This window comes from Cervus elaphus, chromosome X (assembly GCF_910594005.1).
Source record: "Cervus elaphus chromosome X, mCerEla1.1, whole genome shotgun sequence".
In the NCBI taxonomy this organism is placed as follows: Eukaryota; Metazoa; Chordata; class Mammalia; order Artiodactyla; family Cervidae; genus Cervus; species Cervus elaphus.
The window spans coordinates 173,622,614-173,648,359 of record NC_057848.1 but is presented as its reverse complement, the minus strand read 5'-3'; the positions used below and the strand labels follow the sequence as shown (position 1 = coordinate 173,648,359).

Sequence of the window (25,746 nt, the reverse complement as noted above, 5' to 3'; positions counted from 1 at the left end):
TGTTCAGAAAAGGACTTGTCACAAGTCCAGGTGTAAAATCGCACCAAGATAGAGTGTTTCAGCGAGTCATTCATTAGTCACTATGCAGCGTCTCTCATAAAGACAGCTATACTCAGGGCATCTGTGTTCCTATCACGTGAGGGCATGTGGTCACTGTATTCAAAGTGCGAGGGGTTCATTTGTGAAAAGCAGTCCACCTCGAAAATCCTGAGGTTGACAGATTTCCAGTACTGACAGGTTTGTGGAAATGTTAAAGCAGTGGCGTCATCAGCTCTCTTCAAAAAGAAACAGACTGATACTTGGATTGATTCCAGGTTAGCACCAGCTAAAGATGAGCCCTGGGGTCACGGCCACCTGTAAAACCGAAGGGCATGGCTACCCGGCATTTTTCTGTCCGGAAAACAAGTTCAGCGTTTCTCTTTCCCTGCCCAAACTAACCGCTGCAGCTGGGCGTCAGGGAAGTGAAAAGTGAAAGTAAAGTTCGCTCAGTCGTGTCTGAGACTCTTTGCGACCCTGTGGTCTCTATGGTCCATGGAATTCTCTAGGCCAGAATACTGCAGTGGGTAGCTGTTCCCTTCTCCAGGGCATCTTCCCAACTCAGGGATTAGAACCCAGGTCTCCCACATTGCAGGCGAATTCTTTACCAGCTGAGCCACCAGGGAAGCCCAAGAATACTGCAGTGGGTAGCCTATCCCTTCTCCAAGGGGAATCTCTCCAGCCCAGGAATCTAACCAGGGTCTTCTGCATTGCAGGCAGATTCTTTACCAACTGAGCTATCAGGGAAGCTGTGGGCATCAAGAGAGGCAGTAAAATAAGGAAGCAACACTTCTACACAGAGGACAGTTTGACGAAGCTATAAAGTAAACCAGAACTCAACTAGGGGAGAATCAAAGGAAAACCAACCCCCCAACAAACCAGAGCTTGTATGTCACCTACAGAAGGTCAGCTTGTGAACATCCCATAGCCTCACGAAGGCACATGTTTCAGAGACAGCACTCAAGAGCCTGGTTCACCCAGAGTAACACTGTCACGTCTTTTGAGGCTTGTAGTAGCCTTCACTGGAAGGGTGGAGGAAAACCTCACTGCTATTTTCCTTCAAGTCAAACCCCAATACCAGCCTGCAGAGGTAACGTGAGGCATCAGCCAAGGACAGTTCTCACAGCACAACCCCACATTACACACACCAGTGTAACTGGTCACTCCATGGACCATCTTTTCAAAACATACCATGTTTCTAAAAAGTCAAGTTTCCGGCATATGAAGCCTCTGAAGTTATGAAGTCAGCCCGCATCTCCTACACACATGGATCGCACAGAAACGGTATAGGTGTTTCCATGAATTTTTATAATTCTTCCTTAGCCCCATGAGAGAGAAAGAGGAAAGAAATTAGGGCAGTGGCTGGCCTGTATCGGTTAATGGCAAAAGTTAGGAAAGTTGAGTGGTCCACTTAAACACCAGCGTGTGTGTGTGACCACCTAGATGAGTTCACTGCTGGGCCGGGCAGCGTCTGTGTCCTTGGGTTCTGCATGTCAGTGCCGAGTAAGGGTCATCATCATCAATGTCAGGCAATCCTCATAACTCCTAACCAATGGTCAATATTCACCCAGCAAACAGGGATCCGTACTTGTAGACTGAGCTGACCCTTCAGAACTCAAACTGGGGAAGACATTAAGAAAATGCTTTGTGGGCTTTGCCTGGCGGCTCAGTGGTGAAGAGTCGGCTTGGCAGTCTAGGAGGCACGGATTTGATCACTGATCCAGAAAGATTCCACATGCCAGAGAGCAACTGAGGCCATGCACCACAGCAAGAGAAACCACCGCAATTAAGAGAGTAGCCCTCACTGCAGCAACTGGAGAAAGTCTGGCAAAGCGACAAAGACCCAGGACAGTAAAAAAATAAAGTTATAAACAAAGAAAATTGCTCTTTGGGATTTCCCATGAGATTGACACTTCAGTAAGTTAACAATGAACAAACGAAAACTGAGGAACTTACAGGTCTGTCCAGGAGAGTCTGGTTCTTCCAGAGTGTATGTGTGTGTGTGTGTTAGTTGCTGAGCTGTGTCCGACTCTTTGTGACTCCATGGACTGTAGCCCACCAGGCTCCTCTGTCCATGGGACTGTCCCGGCAAAAATACTGGAGTGGGTAGCCATTCCTACAACTCCAGAAATTAGCTAAAAATTACCTTCAGAGGAAAAAAGCTCCATGTTCTTTATTAGCCTAAAACGACTGCTTAATTAGTGACGGTATTAGATTTAACCTAACTGATGCAGATATATCTTTTAACCGACCTATAATGTAATAATACAGGGGTGCCCAAAGACAGGTTGAGGTTGAGGGCCCTCTTACAGTAGCTGGAAAGAGTCACAATGAAGATGAGAGGAGAACTGGGCAGGTGGGATTAGGCCCTGGAGGCGTGTCTGATGCCAACCACCAGATCGCCCCAGAGACACATGCAACCTCAGCCTCAGCACGGCTGAACTGACAGTGGGACTGGTCCAGCTCAACCTGCGATGGAGCGTGTTCTACTTGAGGAAAAAGTCTGCACTTCAGGACCAGTGTTCTGTGTCCCACATTTATGTGCTAATATACAATACTTGGGTTTCCCTGGCGGCTCAGCTGATAAAAGAATCCGCCTGCAATGCAGGAGACCCCGGTTCAATTCCTGGGTCGGGAAGATCCCCTGGAGAAGGGAAAGGCTACCCACTCCAGTATTCTTGGGCTTCCCTGGTGGCTCAGCTGGTAAAGAATATGCCTGCAATGCGGGAGACCTGGGTTCGATCCCTGGGTTGGGAAGATGCCCTGGAAAAGGGAACGGCTACCCACCGCAGTATTCTGGCCTGGAGAATTCCATGGACTGTATAGTCCAGGGGGTCGCAAAGAGTCAGACACGACTGAGTGACTTTCACTTTCATACAATACTTGTCTTTTTCTGACTTACTTCACTTTGTATAACAAGAGTTATACATCACTACATATCACTACAAATGACCCAATTTTGTTCCTCTTTATGCCTGAACAATATTTCATTGTATATATGTGCTACGGGCTTCCCAGGTGGCTCACTGGTAAAGAATCTGCCCACCAATGCAGAAGAGATGGATTCTATCCCTGGGTTGGCAAGATCCTCTGGAGAAGGGAATGGCAACGCACTCCAGTATTCTTGCCTGGAGCATCCCATGGACAGAGGAGCCTGGCGGGCAGCAGTCTATGGGGTCGTAAAAGAGCTGGACACGATTTAGTGACTAAAACAACAGCAACATATATGCGCCAGATCTTCCTTATCCCCTCATCATTGATGGACATTCAGGTTGCTTCCGTGTCCTGATTATTGTAAACAGTGCTGCAATGCATACTGGGGGTGCATGCATCATTTCGAATTATGGTTTTCTCAAGGTATACGTCCAGTAGTGGGACTGCTGGATCATATCAACTCATGTATGCAGAATCTAGAAAAAAATGGTACAGAGGAACCTATTTGCAGGGCAGGAAGTGAGACTTGGACATAGAAAAAGAACTTGTGGACATCGTGTGGGAAGGGGAGCGTGGTGTGACCAGAGAGAGTACCACTGACATATACACTGACGTATACACACGGCACATACACTGACGTATACACACGGCACATACACTGACGTATACACACGGCACATACACTGAATATACACACGGCACATACACTGACGTATACACACGGCACATACACTGACGTATACACACGGCACATACACTGACGTATACACACGGCATATATACTGACATATACACACGACCGTGTGTAACACAGATAGCTAATAGGAAGTTGTTGTATAGCACAGGGAACTCAGCTCGGTGCTCTGTGATGACCTGGAGGGGTGGGAGGTTTAAGAAGGAGGAGATATGTGTACAAATTATATGCTTCAGAGAACAAGGGAAAATACCTCTATGTGTACTTAGATTTTTTTTTTCCCCAAAAAATAATCCTCTATTATCCTTATGCTCGTTATGCTAAAGTCACTGCAAAGTCAACAGAGCCTGTTTATCGTCTTGGTGGCTAGCCCTCTGTGAATGCCCTCTCTCCACAAACATCCAAGTCCAGAGTTGCTGGTAGCAGAGAGGTGACTTCAGCCCTGGAAAAAATGCATCGTGTGAAGGTTAAAGTGGAAGCGTCCTGGGACTTCCCTGGTGGTTCCAGTGGTGGAGAATCCGCCTTGCGGTGCAGAGGGTTGCAGGTTCAATCCCAGGCCGGGGAACTAAGATCCCCCATCGAGTGGATGAATTAATAAGCTCGTGTGTTCTACAAGTACTGAGCCCAGGCGCCTCAAGGAGAGGGGCCCGGGTCCCATAAACTATACAGAACCCCCCAAGCTCTGGAGACCACACATCACAGCTAGGGAGAAACCACACACTGCAATAAAGAGCCCGTGCACTGCAACTAAAGATCTCCCATGTTGTAACTAAGACGGGACACACCCATAAGTAAATAAATATTAAAAAAAAATAAATCGCAGGTATCTTTTAATCATTAATCATTTACGCTGGCCCTCTCTGGACTATTCCCCTTATTCTCCTTGAAGCAGGCAGGCATACTTGAAATTCACAGTGACTCCTCACTGCTTTCAGACGAAAAGCATCATTTATTGCGCCTCTTTAAACCGCCTTACTTTTAAAACAAAAAGGTTTTGCAAATGGGTTTTCAACAATCGTTCTAATAGCATCCTATTTTTATGGTAAACGCAAATAGTTAAATAGCAAATGATCTATAATAACAGAAAAGGTTTCCTAAGAGTAGACTGTTAAAAACTTAAGTGGTGTGAGATTTTGGTAGAAATCATTCTATGTAGTTTGTAACAAAAAGCATGGAAATAATAAAACTTAGATCCATTAAAGAAATGTCAGTCTGTTAAGAAAGGGAAAACAGCAATTATTTTGAATTTGAGACAATCTTTGTGCCAGATTTTCAAGGATCTTAGGGTGAAAAAAAAAAGGAAAATGGGATGGATTACACAGACTTCAGATAAGAGTGTTTCCAACAGGAAGCTGGAGGAATGTGGTGCAGATATGAGGCTTCTGGGTCACCTGAGTTGTTCTAAGTGTAACAATGGACTTCTGAAAACATAAGTAATGACTTGGGAAAATGCTCAGCAAGCACTGATTTCAAAATCAGCAGTGCAACAGTGTCTACTTGATGTATGAGAATGAAAGTGAGGAAGCAAGAGAGATTTCTCTTTCTGCTTGTAATGCATAATGCCAAGTGATTCTGTTTTTCTCTTCAAATCACACTCCAAAAAGTAACCAAATCCTATGTCTCTCATAGTATACTTTGATGGCATCCAAAGCTTGTACATAACACAATAGCATCGGTTTGTCATGAAAGAAGTTGGTGACATTTGCTCAGAGAGTCAAATAACTTAGCATACAGGAGTCAAGTGCCCTAGAAACTGCCTATGAAGGTAAACATCAGCTAAACTGTTTCAGGAGCCTCATCCGGGTCTTTTGGAAGAGGGCAATTTTAGCATCTAGGATCTCAAGTGAAAGTGCAAGTTGCTCGGTCGTGTCCAACTCTTTGCGATGGACTATGCAGTCCTTGGAATTCTCTAGGCTAGAATACTGGAGTGGCTTTCTCTTCTCCAGGGGATCATCCTGACCCAGGGATCGAACCCGGGTCTCCTGCATTGCAGGCGGATTCTTTACCAGCTGAGCCACCAGGGAAGCCCAGGATCTCAAGATATTATTCAAAATACTGAAAGTCCCTGCAAACACCCTTGTTGGTTTTTTTTTTTCCTAACTTTAAACTTTGTATTTTGTATTGGGGTACAGCGCAATTAACACTGTTGTCATAGTTTCAGGTGGACGGCAGAGGGACTCAGCCACACATGTACATGCATCCTTTCTCCCCCAAACTCCCCTCCCATCCAGGCTGCCACATGACATTGAGCAGAGTTCCCTGTGCTGGCCAGCAGGTCCTTGCTGGTTCTCCATGTTAAACACAGCCGTGTGTCCATGTCCATCCCAGACTCCCTGACTGTCCCTTCCCCCATCCTTCCCCCTGGTGACCATAAGGTTATTACAGAGTATTGAGCAGAGTTCCCTGGGCTGGACAGCAGGTCCTTGCTGGTTCTCCACGTTAAATACAGCAGTGTGTCCATGTCCATCCCAGACTCCCTGACTATCCCTTCCCCAGCCTTCCTCCCTAGCAACCATAAGTTCGTTCTCTAAGTCTGTGAGTCTGTTTCTGTTTAGTAAGTTCAGCTGTATCATTTTTAGAAGCCACATATAAGGAATGTCATAGGACACTTCTCCTTCTATTTCTGACTTACTTCCGTCAGTATGACACTCTAGCAAACACACCTCTGTTCTTGGATTACGCAAACAGAAAACCCACAATACTCATGCCGTGCATTATGGCTTTTTCAAGGGTGCCACCCCTAGCCTATTTTCCAAGGGTTTAACACATTTCCTCCTAGGAAGCCAGTAGAGCCTCAATGGTTTACTCACATTGGAGAAAAATACACCATAAAGTCACTGAATTAATGATGGCCTTGCTACATGTTCAATTTCGGCAGGATTCATATAACACAGCCATTAATTTTTAGACTTTTTTTTTTGATATGGATCATTTTGAAAGTAATCATTGAATTTGTTACACCACTGCTTCTGTTTTCTGTTTCGACTTCTTTTGCCAGGAGTGAAATGTTAGCTCCTAGACCAGGGATCGAACCTTCACCCCCTCCATTGGAAGGCGAAGTCTTGACCAGTGGACTGCCAGGGAAGTCCTGATAATAACTTTAAATGGAGTATAATTGATTTTTATTATATTATATATATATTATATTTATATATTTTATAATATATATTTATTTATAGAATATATGTTTTATTATATATTTCATTGTTTTTATTATATTTATAAATATATAAATATGTTATGTTTTATATTTTATAATATGTTTATTATATTTAATATATTATGATTTTATTATATTATGTATTAAACTTATATATTATATATATTTTAATATATTTATTTATATAAAATATGTTTTTATATTTATTATTATATATTTCATTATTTTACTATATTTATAAATTTATTATATTTAATAATATGTGTGTTATTATATTTTACTGTTATATTTATTATAACAAATAAATATTTGTTATATTTATATTTAATAATATAATGTTTATTATATTTTAATATACATTTATTGTATTAAATATATTTATTATATTTTTATATTATATTTGTTATAACAAATAAATATTTCTTATATTTATTATACTTAATATATTTATATTTTAATATACATTTATTGTATTAAATATATTTATTATATTTTTATATTTATTATAACAAATGTTATATTTATTATATTTAATAATATGTTTATTATATTTTAATATACATTTATTGTATTAAATATAGTTATATTTTTATATTTATTATAACAAATAAATATTTGTTATATTTATATTTAATAACATAATGTGTATTATATTTTAATATACATTTATTGTATTAAATATAGTTATATTTTTATATTATATTTATTATAACAAATAAATATTTGTTGTATTTATTATATTTAATAATGTTTATTATATTTAATATACATTTATTGTATTAAATATATTTTTATATTATATTCATTACAACAAATAAACGTTTGTTATATTTATTATATTTAATAATATAATGTGTATTATTATATTTTAATATATATTTACTGTATTAAAATATATTTATTATATTGTTATTGTATTTGTTTATCATTATATTTTGATATATGTATTATATCAAAATGTATTTAATATATATTTATTATATTAAATATATTTTATTGTACTTGCGTTATACCTTTTATTATATGTATTACGTTTTATTATGATTATACTTAATATGTTTATATTGCGTCACAAGGTCGTCTACCAGAAGCTAATCTTGCAAATGGACCGCACTGCAGTGGAAACACGGACAAGCGTTCCCGTGAACCACTCACCGCCCCACAGCGTCAGCCGCGTGTTTTCAGACGTCGGTGTGACGCAGGTACCTTCTCCCACAATTCCGCGCTCCCCGGCGCGCTCGTCGTGTCCCTGACTGACACCCCGGCCCAGGCGGGCGCAAGCCGCAAGCCGCTGTGAGGCTGGAGGCCCCTCCCCGCCCCGCCCCGCCCCGCGCCCCGCCCCGCCCCGCCCCGCCCCACGCCCCGCCCCGCGCCCCGTGCCCCGCCCCGCGCCCCGCCCCGCCCCGCCCCGCGCCACGCCCCGCCCCTCACCTTTGTACAGAGTCCTGGGCGGCTGGCACGTGTGCCCGCAGCCGTTGGGGCAGCACTTCTTCACCCCGGAGCACTCGGCGTCCGCGTCGCAGCTCTCCACGCAGGCGGCGGCAAACCCGCTGGCCTTCTCCGGGGACGGGCAGTCCCCCTGCTTCACCGACACGATGTACTGGAGGAACTCACAGCTGGTCACGCACTCGTAGTTCTTCTTGGGGAACAGAGACTGCGAGGGAACGGGAGAAAGCCTTAAATGAGACCCACGGGGTCTGATGTCCACGACACCGGGGGCGCAGGTCAAAATTCGGACGCGACTTCAGTGTCCTTCAACACAGGGGTAGATAAAGCGGATGTGGTACCTATATAGGACGGAATATTACACTGCCGTTAAAAAGAATGAAGTCGTCTCATCTGCACCCACACCGATGGACCTACAGATTGTCACGTTGGGTGAAGAGAGTCAGGCAGAGAAGCAGAAGCATTGTATGACATCCCTTATGTGAACGATCTGAAGAGAAATGACACAAACGAACTTATGTACAAAACAGAAATAGATGCAGAGACTTAGACATGAACTTGTGGTTGAGGGTGGGGATGGAGGGAGGGGATGGTTAGGGAGTCTGGGATGGACATGGACACACGGCTGTATTTAACATGGAGAACCAGCAAAGACCTGCTGGACAGCACAGGGAACTCTGCTCAATACTCTGTGATAACCTTATGGTCACCAGGGGGAAGGATGGGGGAAGGGATAGTCAGGGAGTCTGGGATGGACATGGACACACTGCTGTATTTAACGTGGAGAACCAGCAAAGACCTGCTGGACAGCACAGGGAACTCTGCTCAATACTCTGTGATAACCTTATGGTCACCAGGGGGAAGGATGGGGGAAGGGACAGTCAGGGAGTCTGGGATGGACATGGACACACGGCTGTATTTAACATGGAGAACCAGCAAAGACCTGCTGGACAGCACAGGGAACTCTGCTCAATACCCTGTAATAACCTTATGGTCACCAGGGGGAAGGATGGGGGAAGGGATAGTCAGGGAGTCTGGGATGGACATGGACACACGGCTGTATTTAACGTGGAGAACCAGCAAAGACCTGCTGGACAGCACAGGGAACTCTGCTCAATACCCTGTAATAACCTTATGGTTCCCAGGGGGAAGGATGGGGAGAAGGGATAGTCAGGGTGTCTGGGATGGACATGGACACACTGCTGTATTTAACATGGAGACCCAGCAAGGACCTGCTGGACAGCACAGGGAACCCTGCTCAATACTCTGTAATAACCCTATGGTTCCCAGTGGGGAAGAAATAGTATATTTTGTGTGAACTCCTACTGTCATATACAAAGTACATTTTAGAATTTAAAAAGTTATCTCAAGTCCTTTCTGGAAAGAGTGGAGTGTAAATTTCATCATCAATACTGTCAAAATGGAAAAAGAGGAGGGATGTGTGTATTTGTGTCTGCATGTGGCTGGGGAAGGAAAAAAAAAAATCTTGCTCCATCAGATGTTTCCCTTGAATTGTTTACAAAATAAAAGTACTTGCTTTCTTTCCCTCTCAGTCACATCTGACTCTTTGCAACCCCACGGACTGCAGTCCACCAGGCTCCTCTGTCCATGGAATTCTCCAGGCAAGAATCCTAGAGTGGGTTGCCATTCCCTTCTCCAGGGGATCTTCCCAACCCAGGGATCGAACCCAGGTCTGCTGCACTGCAGACAGGTTCTTTACTGTATCAGCCACCAGGGAAACCTCAAAGAAATGATGTGCTAATTTCCTAAAGAAGTATGACCCATGAATTGCAATTTTATATTACACGCAACAGATACACATCAATGACACACACATCCACAGATTATTGTTAATACATTCTGAGTTCTCACACTGAAACTGAATGTACAAATTTAATGTACATGTCATCAGTACTCTGACAAATACCAGGGGAAAATTTCACACTTTTTAATACAAAAAGTGGAAAATTGGAAGTACTAGCTAGAAAACGTACAGTTCCAAGGTTTGAATTCGAATTGTAGACGTCAATAAAATTGATTGTTAATAATTGCATATAAAGAGTCAGACACGACTTAGTGACTGAACACCAACAACAATCATGTATAAAATTTGAAAATAATATGAACTGACTGGATTAAAATCTCAACTCAAGAACTATGCAGGTAAGATAGAAAAAAGGCCATGCTTTCAATATTGAAGTAACACGAATCTGTAGCTAATTAAAAAAAAAAAAAACTTTATAAAACAATTAAAGCATTATCATTCTTAAGGCTTTTCTCTCTCATTCAATTTCACAGTTCACTGTTCTTACTTGCGAGATCTGTTTTACTTCATTGGATTTTGAAAAAGTTCTAAATTCCAGTCCAAATGTAAGGAATCAAGAAAGCATGCAAAAGGATTGGGAACAATTGCGGAGTGTCAGCCAACTTTCCTCTTTCAACAAAATGTATACGTTGCATGCTCTGAAAGCAAGCACTAAAGTTACCGAAATCGCTGGCCCCTGCAACACACGCTGAGCTTTGCAAGTAGAAATGGTTTTATTCAAGCTGGCAAGTGTTTACTGCTGGCTAAGTTAGCAATCACAGGGACTTAAGTGTGCATCATGGTGTAATCAAATCAACTCAGTGCAAACTTCTTCACATATGAAAACGAGGTGTAAGTTGGGATCAGAAAACAAAAGAAAGAGCTCTCTGTCCACGTGACTCTAAGCACCCATGTGCCAACCACCGTGCCCTGGAACTGAGAGAGAAAAACAGAGATGTTGTCTCCTCCTGTTGCTAAGTTTCCTCGCCGAGCTAACAGGTCAAAGTTAAAACCAAACACAGTGGCAGAGACAGATCTGGAACATTTGCTCCCACTGAGGGCAAAAGCAGAATGATCATAAACTGAAAGTGTTAGTTGCTCAGTCCCAATCAACTCTTTGCGACCTCATGGACTGTAGCCCGCCAGGCTCCTCTGTCCATGGGATTCTCCAGGCAAGAACGCTGGAGCAGGTTGTGATATCCTTCCCCATGGACTGTAGGCCCATCAGGCTCCTCTGTCCCTGGGGATTCTCCAGGCAAGAATCCTGGAGTGGGTTGCCATGCCCGTCTCCAAGGGGATCTTCCCGACCCAGGGATCGAACCTGTATCTCTCACATCTTCTGCATCGGCAGGCGGGTTCTTTACCATCTGAGCCACTACGGAAACCCTGATATAGGGGGACAGCAGGACTATTTGCCGATTAGTGAGCTAAGTCACCCCAGTTACTATGTGAACTATTGTTCCATCAATTGCTTCTGTGTGTAGTCACCGTGAGAAACCCTTAACAACATTCCTTTTTTTAAAAAAAAAAATATGAAAGCAATGTTTTTAGTGTGTAATCTAAATTCAACTTTATGGTCTTCTCAATCATTTTATTTAATTCTCTTTGATTTGTCTGTGTGTGTTAGTCACTCAGTCGTGTCTGACTCTTTTAAACCCCATGGACTATAGCCGGCCAAGGCTCCTCTCTCCATGGGATTTCTCCAGGCAGGAATACAGGAGTGGGTTGCCATTCCCTTCTCGAAATGATCATAATTTGTACAATAATTTGGATCTTCCAGTTGATGTAAGGGTTGTTCCGTACAATTACATACATCTCCTTTTCGTGAGGGTTTCAAAAACGCGATTTTGCGGGAGGGTGATTATTTTGAGGTCCACAGAAAGAAGTTGGGAAAGTTCCTGTCTGGGCTGGAGTGTTCTAGACTGGTCCCTGAGCTTGTCACGTTGCACACGAGATGCTGAGGATTACGTGAGATTGTGCATACAGACAACCAGGTAATGCCGTGCAGAGTAGGTCACACCAGCTACTCAACAGGACTGGACCCATGGACATCTCTTTCCTTTCTCCACCACTACACATTTCCTGTTTAACATTTCCAGATTCTTCTGTTATTCTGACCAAAATGCTATAAAGGTCAGAGCAAGAGTTGGCTCTGCTTCTCCAATGATATGACCACCCACCAGTCTCTAACATGCCCCCCTACGAGGCCCGGGCCTGAGACCTCTAAGGAGGGAACTGGGCCCCCTTGGAACTTACAAGAAACCATCTGCACTCTGAACTTACATGCAGACCGTCTCACAAATCCGTGGATTTAGTAATCTTTCAGAGGCGTTCTACTTAACAGTTCCACTGTTGACACGCACGGAAGGCAAATTTTGACGTTCTCTGTCAGTTATCTTGGATAATCCTCTGGGGTTAGGTTGAAAAATATTATTGGTCTGAATGCAAGTGAGAGAACATTTGGCATCTGTACAAGAGGTCTCTCCCCACGTCTTTCATCATCACTTACAATTGACAAGTTCAGTGGCATAAGGACAAAAATGCTTACAGGTGAGAGAAAGTTAAGTCGGAGTAAGAAAACACATCAGTGTTAGTCACTCAGTCGTGTCCAACTCTTTGCGACCCAGTAGACCATAGCCAGGCTCCCCTGTCCATGGAATCCTCCAGGCAAGAATACTGCAGTGGGTTGCCATTCCCTTCTCCAGGGGATCTTCCCCACCCAGAGAGCGAGCCCAAGTCTCCTGCATGGCAGGCAGATTCTTTACCATCTGACCCACCAGGGGAGCCCAATACATTCAAAGAAGGGCTCGGAAAAGCAGCGCACTCAGGGAAAAATGCTGTTGAATGCACTGGATGAAGGGGGAAATCCTTCATGTTTTAATTAATACTCTATAGAATATGAATTAATTCTTATAAATCTCTCCTACCTCCCCATCTCTTAGCTCAAAACTAAACTTGCGTTTTCATTACCCCACCTGCGCAACACGCTAAGATCAACTTTCTGGTGGCCGATGGTTAAACGAAAATGAAATACTAACAACAGCAGCTGATCGTTCTTGGATGCTTTTTAAAAAGACACCGTTATCTTCATTTTGGTGTGAAATGAAGGTGATGGTAGTGGTGTGTTAGTCACTAGGTCGTGTCTGACTCTTTGCGACCCCATGGGCTGTAGCCCGCCAGGCTCCTCTGCCCATGGGATCACTCCAGGCAAGGATACTGGAGTGGGTGGCCATTACTGTACATTAAAATAATTAGTGTGGAAATCATGGGACGATGAACACAAACACATCAAATTCAGTAAAATAAACAAATGCATAAGAAATGACCTAAATAGGAGGCCTCAGTTTCTCCCTGACTCCCTTGCAGCGGCAACGGTAAAGACTCTCTGTGATGCAGGAGACCAGGGTTCGATCCCTGGGTCGGGAAGTTCCCCTGGAGAAGGAAATGGCAACCCACTCCAGTATGCTTGCCTGGAGAATCCCACAGACAGAGGAGCCTGGCAAGTTATAGTATGGGGTCGCCAAAGAGTTGGATACCATTGAACACAGGCACACACACATAAATGATATATATGTAAATCAAAACAACAGTTATAGTCCAGGAATACTGATAAGAATGAGCAACACTGAGATACATCATGCACTAGTGAACTTCAACAATAAAGAGAGAATTTCTCAGGCATGCAGGTAGAAAAGGCAAGCTGATTACGATGGGGAGAATAAGCTTTCTCCTGGGTTAATTTCTCTCTATCAAATTTAATGTGTGAAGCCAGTAGAAAAATATATAATACTAAAAATATATATGTAATATATATCACTATATAACATTAAAGAATATATAATAGTATATAATAATAATATATATATTACTGTATAATACTAAAGAACATATAATAGTATATAATACTAAAGAATATAAAATAATACTATATATGCTATATAATACTAAATATATATATAATACTAAAGAATATAAAAAAATAAAATCAGCTCAACTGTTATTTAAATATACATATGACAGAAATATTCTCAAAGACATAAAGACTCGGAGAATATAATACTCACGAGCCTTTCTTGCAAAACTATGCAATGGTAAAATTCAGCTGTTTCACAAGTTAACAGAAATAAAGAGTAGACTGGCTAGCACAGCACCCCCCCCCCCCAAAATAAAGCTTATACATACATATGTATATATAGGGCTTCCCAGGTGGTGTTAGTGGCAAATGTAAGAGACATGGGTTCGATCCCTGGGTCGGGAAGATCCCCTGGAGGAGGGCATGGCAACCCACTCCAGCATTCTTGCCTGGAGAATCCCATGGACAGAGGAGCCTGATGGGCTACAATCCATGGGGTCTCAAAGAATCGGACATGACTGAAGTGATGCACATATATGTTATGTGAGAAAAAGAGTGTGCAGATCAATTTGGACTTCAGGCATAGCAGAAGGCAGAATCTGTCATGAATAATCCCAAAGAAAATGGTGTCTTTTAAAAGATACTGAGGCGGGATCAAGTTTAGAAAGCCAGAAATACAGAAATTAGCATAAAAGAATTACTAATCATTTTCTCACCCACATATATGGAAAACTAAAATGGAAACATTGAAGGCAGGAGGAGAAGGGGACAACAGAGGATGAGATGGTTGGATGGCATCACCAACTTGATGGACATGAGTTTGAGCAAGCTCTGGGAGTTGGTGATGGACAGGGAGGCCTGGTGTGCTGCGGTCCATGTGGTCACAAAGAGTCGGACACGACTGAGCAGCTGAACTGAACTGAAAATGGAAAAAATTATGAATAGCAATTTTTAGAAAAAGAGAACATGATATATTAAAACTAAAAATAAAAGAATATGTGTTTAAAACTATGGTAGCTTAGAAGGAATGGGGCAGGAAACCTTGAACTTAATTTTAGGACCCCCATACTCAGGGCTGTGATGGACTGCAGTAGAAAGATCCAGAGCAAAACAGGCATAAGGGAAGGGCCCGTGGGGAGAAGTCCAGAAGAAACCAGGTGAAGAGTCTCCCATTAGAGCCACACAGGACGCACTCAATCCGTCCAGCCACAAGTTCTTGCAGCACGTGTGGAATGCCGTCATCTAGAGAAGTTCTGGGGGCGGACCTGAGGCCCAGAGTTCTTCTGGGAGGCTGGTCACTGAGGTTCCTTCTGCCCAGCATGGACCAGAGTCCAGACTCCCAGAAGGGAACAGGGGCCAACAGTTTAGGAAGGGCGAGCCCCTCTTATCAGTTAGGGGCAGGGGGTGGGAAGCCCTCCCCTCCAATTCTTAACTTTCCAGAAGCCAGCCAAGGGTCAACCTTTTAAGCAGGAATTTCTAAAGACAGTTTTGCTATGGTTCCTCTGTGCAGGTAATTGTGGCTATTTCCAGATGGGAGTTGTTGTTTAGTCTCCCAGTTGGGATTAAATGTCATGACCATCAACTTGCTTCCCAGGCAAACTGTAGACCGTGGCCGTGAATGCTATCAAGTTAGGAGAAAAATCAGAAACACGTATTTTCAGAACGCCACCTTCCTACTACTGTTCTGATAAAAGTGTATGACTCTCACACTTTACCGGAGCCGTTCAGATAAGAGCCCCCAGGTTGCACAGGGCTGTTTCCTGAGAGTGTACACACAGGAGGAGACCCCAGAGAGGACCAAAAATGCACGCCCGGGGGCGGGTTCGAGTCCATGGGGCCGGGACAGATGTTGAAAGGTGCTTCTGAGTTGAGCAGAAAGAGATCAGAGTTTGAGAAGGCTGGGACTTCCCTGGTGGCACAATGGATAAGAATCACCGCCTGCCAATGGCGGGGACACGGGTTCGATTCCTGGTCTGGGAAGATGCCCTCACGCTGCAGAGCAACTAAGCCCAAGCGCCGGAACTAACTGAGCCCACGCTCCAGAGCGCCTGAGCTGCAGCCCTCAGGCCTGAGTGTTGCAGTTGCTGAGGAAACGTGTGCCTAGAGCCCGCACTCGGCAACAAGAGAAGCCACTGCAATGAGAAACGTGTGCAACCCCTACCTGCTACACACAGAGCAAAGCCCGTGCAAATCGACCAAGACTCAGCCTAGCCAAAATGCGAGTGTGAGGAGGCTGAAATGTGTAGATCCTGTGAGCAAAAAAAAATAAAAAATCAGGAAGGATGGAACTGGATACAGAAACCCAGAGAGGTGTGAGGGACCCCCCGGGGTTGGGCTGAATACTGCTCTTTGAACATGCACGTGGTGAAAGTTCACAAGAACGGCAGAAAGTGCCAGAAGAAAAAGCACCAGGGCAAAGCACGCCTAGACTTCCAAGGAGCCTAGCACCTCCCATTCCAGCCGTCAGAGCAGAGAGGATACATAACACACAGGGCCTCGGGCAGAGTCCTAACAGAAGCATCACCTTAGCGCTCAGCGGCTCATTCATGTCTGACTCTCTGCAACCTCGTGGCCTGTAGCCCGCCAGGCTCCTCGGTCCATGGGATTCTCCAGGCATGCATCTTGGAGTTCAGGGCCATTTCCTTCTCTAATCACCTTAGTAATGGGGATACATGAGCTCTGGACTAAAGGCTGCTCTGACTCTGCCCTAAGAAAGTTTAAAAGCAAGTCTCTGCAGAAGAAATGGATGTCAAGTAACTATCTACACGCCAAAAGAGTCCAATGCTTTTTACAGAAACACAGCAGAATTGAGAACTCGAAAAAGTCACATCTAGTAAAAAATCAGCTGGCATGCAAAGAAGCAGGAAACTGATATGCAACCACAAGGGACACAGAGAATCTAAAGGTGATGTAGTTAGCAGAAAAAGACATGTGAGAGGATATTTTATAAATATGCTCTGCATACCTTGGGAATATACAAGAAGACATGCACACAGAGAAAAGAGAAACAGAAGATGCAAGAAAGGCCTGCAGGAAACTTGCAGAAGCAAAGACGAAAACACAAAAAATATACCAGATAGGATTTTAAAAGTGTCAGACGCTGTCGAAGGAAAGATCACTTGATGGGAAGTTGAAGTCACAACGATGAAAATCATCAAACTGAAGCAGGGCATGGGGGTGGGTGGGGAAATGAACACCAACACCAACAACAACAACAAAAAAACAAGATCAGAGATTCCCTGATGAGAAGGCCATATAAAGTCTATCACATAGAATCAGGTCCCCAGAAGACAGGACATGGAGGATGTTAAAAAAAAAAAAAAAAAACTTGATTAAAATTATAAGCCTACAATTAGAAGAGTCTTACCCCAAACAGAAGACATATAAAGGCTACCCCATCAAGGTACCATAACCATATTACAATCAGACACAGAAAAAAAAAAAAAGAACTGAAAAATAGACAGTGAGAGCTTCCTCGGTGGTCCAATGGTTAAGAATCTGTCTTGCAATGCAGGGGACGCAGGTTCGATCCCTGGTCGGGGAACTGAGATCCCACATGCCTTGAGACAACTAAGCCTGTGTACAACTAGACAGCTTGCATGCTCTGAAATGAAGACACAGAACAGATGAAAGAAAGAAAAAAAAAAAGAGAGAGAGACAAAGAAAGAAACGAGGAAAACAGGGAGAAAAAATACATCACCTCAAGAAGTTTTTGAAAAAGAGCAACTCTGCATTTTAAATGATAAGAAGAGGGAGGGATCCCCCTGCCACCTTAAAACACCTCTATGAGTCACTGTATACTTTCTTTCTACGGAATACCAGAGAGGATAATGACAAGACTTCATCAAGCCGAGCCCTTACACGGAACCCCAGGATCAGTGAGCAGCACCCACACGCACACTTGTTAGTCCTTGACCAGCATTACTGCGACACACGGACCCTCATGCTCACGGCCCAAGCCTGCTGGGTCTGAATCTGCACTTTAGCCAAAAAAAAAAAAAAAAACTCTGGGTGACGTATGTGCAGCAGGACCAAGTCTGGTCCCTGGAAGCTGTATGGAGAAGCCGTCTCTCTTTCATCTCTGCAACTGAAACGTGATTCAAAAACCTCGTCTCTGACTCCAGAAACCTGGGCTTTTTCCCCAGAGCATCTCCCACTGCATGCTCCTGTCCATGTCCCCGTGGCGTATAGTCAGGCCTTTCCAAGGTGAGAAAATACAAGAATCATTTTCCCAGAATGAACGCCCCGACCACAGCCCCTTCTTTTTCATCTTTCCCACCCTGACCGTCTTAGGAAGGAAGTTAAAACTTAGGAACAGACTTGTGAGCATTTGCTGTGTTTCCTCCATGACTGAGCTTTCCTGGGGGGTCAGATGGTAAAGAATCTGTTTGCAATCTGGGAGACAAGGGGTTCAATCCTTGGGTTGGGAAGATCCCCTGGAGGAGAGAATGGCAACCCACTATAGTATTTCTGCCTGGAGAATCCCATGGATGGAGGAGCCTGGCGGGCTACAGTCCATGGGGTCGCAAAAGAGTCGGACCCGACTGAACACTGGACACGTTCACTTTTCGACTGTTCAGTGGGACGTTATCGTGGAATCTTCAAAGCGATGACCTTGCACTTTGCCTTCATCATAAAAACACCTACTATTTACCCAATCTCTGTTATGTTCTGCCACTGTTTAAGTGCTTAAATGTATCTTTTACCTAAATTAGCTTTAGCAATTTCCAAGACATTCCCCTAACTTGTTGTGTGGCTACCTGCCTAATCCCTCTTCTCAGACAGGATAAGTCTTTAAATCATTCCAAATAGCCTCCAGTCTCAGTCTCTTAAACAAATTTTCCAACCTCATCAGTTCTCCTCAACAGAGTCTCGTATAATTCTACACTCCCCAGCGCCACATAAAAATTCACTGAAAATTGAGCCTCACTGCTCGGGGGGGAAAAAAAAGGCTACATTCCATGGAGAACATGTTCCACCCAGAGAATAACTCACCCAGTGACAATAAAACGTCATTCAATATTCTTGATATCCTCATTTTCCAGGACAGTCAAACTTGTTCTAATGAGGGCAGCTTCTTTCATAAAACGATGGCAAATGAACTCTCATAGTGATTATAAAATTCTTCACCATTCCACAAACCGTTTCAGTTCCATGACTTCCACCCCAAGTCGAAAACTTGAACCAAATCTGTAACTGACCCAAGGATCACGACCCAGAGTCTATCACCAACACATTTCTTTACTATAAAAATATAAAAGTAAACGCCCAGCGTTTGTAAAAAGAAAACCTTATTCATTGCAGTCATAGGAGCTAACACTTTAGGGAAATGTGCAGGTCCTGCTAGCCACCACTTTTCTCAGCAAACCACTCCATTACACGAACAGAAGGACACTTCCACGCGTCCCCCTTCACAGCTTCCCATGCCCGGAAGCTGGGCCCACATGCCCTCAGCTCAGTTCAGTTCAGTCGCTCAGTCATGTCCGACTCTCTGCAACCCCATGGACTGCATCATGCCGCGCCCCCCTGTCCATCACCAACTCCCAGAGCTTACCCAAACTCATGTCCGTGAAATGTTCTCGCAGCTCCCCTCCTCTCCGCAAGCTGCCTGCCCACTCCTCTGAAACACGTCCACCAAGCTTTCTCTGCAGCCACCTTCTAATTCTGCCCTTATGAAGGTGGCCCATGACCTTGATCAATTTTCAGACCTCCCCAGTCTTGCAGACACAGTCCATTACTGCTTCCTTCTTGGGATTCCCTGGGAGCTCGGACAGTAAAACAATCTGCAATGCAGGAAACCCCAGTTTTATCCCTGGGTCGCAAAGATCCCCTGAAGAAGGGAAAGGCTACCCACTCCAGTATTCTTGCCTAGAGAATTCCATGCACAGACCATGGGGTTGCAAAGAGCTGGACATGCTGCTGTTACTGCTAAGTCACGTCAGTTGTGTCTGACTCTGACCGACCCCGTAGATGGCAGCCCACCAGGCTCCTCTGTCCCTGGGATTCTGGACATGACTGAATGACTAATACTTTTCTTAAAAAACTGTTGCCGTGTGTCCTTTAGACCTCCACCCTGGACTTTCTCCTCTGGGAGCACAGAGTCTCAGCCACTGTACCACTAGGGATGCTCAACTTTCTCCCATCTTAACAGCTTCCCTTAGTCCACTGTGGTGTTAGAGAAGTCTCTTGAGAGGCTCTTGGACTGCAAGGAGATCCAACCAACTGACTTCTAAAGGAAATCAGTCCTGAATATTCATTGGAAGGACTGATGCTGAAGCTGAAGCTCCAATACTTTGGCCATGTGATGTGAAGAACTGACCCATGGGAAAAGACCCTGATGCTGGGAAAGATTGAGGGCGGGAGGAGAAGGGGATGACAGAGGATGAGATGGTTGGATGGCATCACTCACATGATGGATCTGAGTTTGAGTAAACTCTGGGAGTTGGTGATGGACAGGGAGGCCTGGCGTGCTGCAGTCCATGGGGTCGCAAAGAGTCAGACGCGACTGAGCAACTGAACTGAACTTCCTCCACTTGCTGGGTCTTCCTAGGCTCCCATCCTTATACCACTGCGATTCAGGGCATAACTCAGTAAGCTCCTGTCTTTCTACCACTTCATCCAGCTTCATGACTTGAAGTACCGCCTATCAGCCATGACGTCTGCATTTCCAGCCTGATCTCTCCCCTCAACTGCAGACTCATGGATCAGTGTGCCCATAACGCATCTCAGGTGGCAGTATGGTTTGCGTCTCAGACACAGTCTCCGATCATCCTTTTCTCCTGCCCCGCCAAAATCTGCACCTGCCATGTACTCCACATCTTGGTATCAGCTCAGGGTCATCTCAGTTCCCTTCCCTGCGCTGTTGAAGACAAAGACTCCAGGCTCATCATCAATTCTTCACTCCCCATCCCCATTTTTCCTATGCCACCTGTCATCCGATGTGGTCAGCTCTCCATTCAGAATACGTGATAAGCACTCTGCCTACCTTCTGGACCACCACCCTGGCCTAGCCCACCTACATCTTTCACCTGCTGCAGCGCTCACGCTATACAAGAAAAAAGAACCTCTGCTTCTGACCAGCAGGCTTCCACCTCAAGAGCCATCCAATTTGCCCCCCAAATACGAACAACTCCCCTAAAGGGAGTACCCAGGAGCCATACTATGACTTTTCTTTAGAAAACATTCCCAAACAGCAACCCATTTCAATACAAACAGAGTCCATCTTTTTATACTGGACACTAACTTAATGGACTCCGAATGGGCCACTAATTGACTTTTCAAGAGAACAGAAGTGACTGGATCATGTCTCCCAAAGTCAGCTTTGTTTTCGTACAGCTCTGGCATATCCTCAACCCCAAGAAAGAGAAGATATGACTCTGTTCCAAGTTCAGTTCAGTCCAGTCGCTCAGTCGTGTCCGACTCTTTGCGACCCCGTGGACTGCAGCACGCTAGGCCTCCCCATCACCAACTCCCGCAGTTTACTCAAACTCATGTCCATCGAGTCGGTGATGCCATCCACCCGTCTCATCCTCTGTTGTCCCCTTCTCCTCCTGACCTCAATCTTTCCTAGCATCAGGGTCTTTTCCAATGAGTCAGCTCTTTGCATCAGGTGGCCAAAGTATTGGCGTTTCAGCTTCAACATCAGTCCTTCCAATGAACATTCAGGACTGATTTCATTTAGGATGGAGTGATTGGATCTCCTTGCAGCCCAAGGGACTCTCAAGAGTCCTCTCCTCCAACACCACAGTTCAGAAGCATCAGTACCAAAGTCCATCTGCACATGTCCCTTCACAGGGATGTTCTAATCAGGTCGGCTATTGTTCTGACACTCTGAAGCCAAAGACTGCTAACGTGTAGCAAATTCTATGGGCTGATCCGCTGTCTCATGCACACACCTGGGCCAGATTATACAATTTTATCTGTTTAGCCCTCATCAATTTCTTTCAGTACCTTTAACTCTTATAGAAACACACCCAGACAGGGGAGGACTCTGCCTAAATCCCTAGAGCGATGCATTTACTTAACACCCCAGATCTGAAGACAACAAGATTGGGCTATGAAGGAGCAGAAAGAAGACAAGTTTTGATGGCAAGAAGTGGGGTGTGATGAACACCACAGTTTTGGGGGTCTCCTTCCAGTCATGTTGGAATATCCCAAGGACGAGGAGACCCTGAAGTTACCAAGGAAACTTGCTCTTCCTTTAATTCCTTGGAGGACCTTGAATGAACTCTGATTTTGCACAATCAAAGCTTCCTTCTCATTTGAGAGCAAGTCTGTGAACACACTAGTGGTGGGGACAATGACTTCACCCAACAGATAGGCTCATTCTGTACTTTCTGCTGAGGGACCTAAAACTCCTATCTTCCACTCTGGGTGTTGTGACATGGAGCAGGTTAGACGGAGGTGCCTGGGACAGAGGACGGTGGGAAAGAAACATAACTAGAAATCACATGCCCTTGATTTCAGGTCTCATCTCTCTGCGTCTCAACAATGTCATCTCATTTTCTCCTCGTGTGTCAGCTTCATGGCCCGCAACGTTCACCTAGCAAAATTCAGACATAACTTCTCCTGAGAATTGCCATGAAAATCAAATGGAGTAAGGTGGAAAAAAAAAATATTTTGAGAATCAGAAAGCACAAAGAAATAAATCAACGCTGCTGTCTGTGGCAGAGAGCCAGCCTCCTCTTTGTTCCTATTTTCACCCTGACCAGGACCGCATCAGCAGGCAGACGGAATGTCAAGTTCAATACGAGGCAGGGACGGCTTCCCTCACTGACTGACCCCTGATACAGGTGAGCTCTCAGCTTTCAAAGACCCCGAGTACACAGCTCAGATGGCCAGTGTTGACTGTCAGCTGACATCCTGCTAGGGTGGGCATGTTAGGAAGTCAGAAACATCACAGTTAAAGGTGGGAGGTGTGACATCACCAAGAAGGCCATGTGTAACCTGTGATGCATCATGCGCCATCAAAAGTAAGGCAGGTTGGATGCATGAGACAAGCGCTCGGGGCTGGTGCACTGGGAAGACCCAGAGGGATGGGATGGGGAGGGAGGTGGGAGGGGGGAACACATGTAAATCCATGCCTGATTCATGTCAACGTGTGGCAAAAACCACTGCAATATTGTAAAGTAATTAGCCTCCAACGAATAAAAATAAATGAAAATTTAAAAAAAGTAAGGCAACAACAGCTATAACACAGAAGATTATCTATCTACTGCTAGCAAGGAAAAAAGGTGCTTTCTTGTATAATTTTAAGATTCCATCCATCATAAGAAAGAACATTTAAACGTAGGAAGACATGCATTTTATGACTAGTAAGATGAACTGTCATAGTTTATCATGGTTCTTCAGTTCAGTTCAGTTCAGTTCAGTCGCTCAGTCGTGTCCGACTCTTTGCGACCCCATGAATCGCAGCACGCCAGGCCTCCCTGTCCATCACCAACTCCCAGAGTTTACTCAAACTCATGCCCATCGAGTCGGTGATGCCATCCAGCCATCTCATCTAGGATTTTATGAAAGTAAGAGGAAGGGAATAATAGTTAATAACTCAGGCAACAAAGCAGCATCTATCCATGTACCTATTGTGGGAAAAAAAAACATATTTCATAAACATGAGAAATCATACGTTATGACCCCACAGAGAGAGTCCTGAAAGATTCCTGGCCTAATACATTTAACTTTTTTTGGTTAAAAAATAAGATTGTTGGCTTTGCCTGTAGCCTGAAAGGGTAGCGAAAGCAGAACTGTGTCCATAATCAAAAGAGTTAATACATGAGAAGGTGATGAATCAGTTCTAGGTATGTTATTATCTATCTATGCCCCTGGGGTCTTCCCTGGTGGTCCACTGGTTTAGGGTTCACCTGCCAATGCAGAGGTCATGGGTTCCATTCCCTGGGCCGGGAAGATCCCACATGCCACAGAGCAACTAAGCTTGTGCACCACCTGTGTGAGACTGTGTTTCAGAGCCTGCGTGCTGCAGCTACTCAAGCCCACTCGTCTAGAGCCCATGCTCTGCAACAAGAGAAGCCACCGCAATGAAAATCCTGCACCACACCACAAACAAACAGCATTTTCTCCTCGCTGCAGCTGGTGAACCCCGGCGCCCAGCACTGAAGACCTAGCGAAGCCAACAAAACAAACAAACAAGATGCCCCTGAAAATCTTTACCATGCAGGATAATTCTAAGACCAAAATGACCAAGAACGATGCTTTATGTTTAGACTTGGGTGCTGGTGATACAGATGAAGACGGGATGGCAGTCTGACTGGGTAGGGGGGGTGCGTGGGTATCATGATGCCTTGTGGTTCTTCTTCCCTGCTGGCTCAGAAGACGGTAAAAGCATCTGCCTACGATGCAGGAGACCCCCGGGTTCAATCCCTAAGTTGGGAAGATCCCCTGGAGAAGGAAATGGCAACCACACTCCAGTTCTCTTGCCTGAAGAATCCCACAGACGGAGGAGGAGCCTGGCAGGCTACAGTCCATGGGGCTGCAAAGAGTTGGACACAACTGAGCGACTTCGCTCAGAAAGTGGAAATGGGAAGGGCCAGATTTTCGCCAAAGTTTCAGCTTTATGGGCCACACGCCATGTTGCAACTACCCAACACTGCTGTTGTAAGACAAGAGCAGTTGTAGATAATACATTTAAAAAAAAACAAAAAACTGTTCTGACAACGTTCCAATAAAACCTGATTTACAAAAGCAAGGGACAGACTGGTTTTGCTCTTTGGGGAGTGGTTTGCAAGCTCACACCTTTGAAGATAAAGCTTGGACCATTTTACAAGTGAATACACTGGACCAAATATCTCTAATTGTCTAGTTGTTTCTGCCGTAGAGGACTAAAATCTGGAGTCGTCCTGGGTTCGGACTCTTACGAAGGGAAAGCTTAGGTTCTTGACAATACGGAACCTGGATACCTTCTTAACACGAAATGTAATAACCGGGAGGATGGACAGGTCTTCTCAATGAATGCCTAGCCTTGAAAACACTGAAATAGGAATGGGTCCTTCCAGGATTCAATCTCTAGGAAACAAAACAGTCAGACATTTACAGCACAATAAAACAGGAGCAAAAAAAAAATGCAGAAATAAGAACAATCAAAGCAACTAAAGTTAAATATTAAGCGTTGAGCTTTTGGACCATTGGGCTGGGAGCTCTCTACAAAGTTCCTCACGTTAAGTAGCCTCTCTTTTCCCCACCTTTCAAGCTTCAGCGAACCTTTCTGCCACAGCATATCACAATTTGTACACACATCCCATTTTAAAAAAATATTTAATTTTGGCTGTGCTGGGCCTTTGCTGCCTCACGGGCTTGCTTAGCTGTGCCTAGCGGGGTCCAACGCTAGTTGTGGTGTGCAGGCTTCCAGTCTCATTTTATTAAACCAGACGTGGTTCAGATGTCCCGCACGGTTATTTCAGACAGAAGGAGATTCACAGAAGCCCACTATCACGTCTGCAATGTCACGGAGAAAGGTTTCAAAGGACCTGCAGTTGTATTTCCCGTTTCAGGGATCTGACACAAACCTATTTACCCAGACTCAGGGATGTTAATGGATAATGCGTTTCTCAAGTGAAGAATAGCACATCTTGTTCCTCTAGACTTGCCAGCCCCATGTTTTAGTTCCTGTAGATGTGCGGTTTGTGTACGGAATAGAATACAAAATAAAACAGGAGTGCGCTTTACAGAACGTAGGGCATGCAGAGGTGGCCTCACACCCCTGGTCTCTGCACGAACTCACTACTTTGCTTTGCTGAGTTCCACTTCTGATCAATGTGGTCTCAAGAGACCTGAATCCCCTGGTTTTATCTGCTTCTGTATTAGAC

The 25,746-nt window shown here is 44.5% G+C and overlaps 1 protein-coding gene across 1 annotated transcript in view; it reads right to left on the bottom strand.

Annotated features, from left to right (window-relative positions):
• The window catches only part of ANOS1 (anosmin 1), a 201,038-nt gene that overhangs the window by 58,871 nt on the left and 116,421 nt on the right, over positions 1–25,746 (bottom strand). The window contains exon 4 of the mRNA XM_043895522.1: positions 8,256–8,478. Coding sequence (XP_043751457.1) covers positions 8,256–8,478 — 223 coding nt within the window. The remainder of the gene's footprint in view (positions 1–8,255; positions 8,479–25,746) is intronic.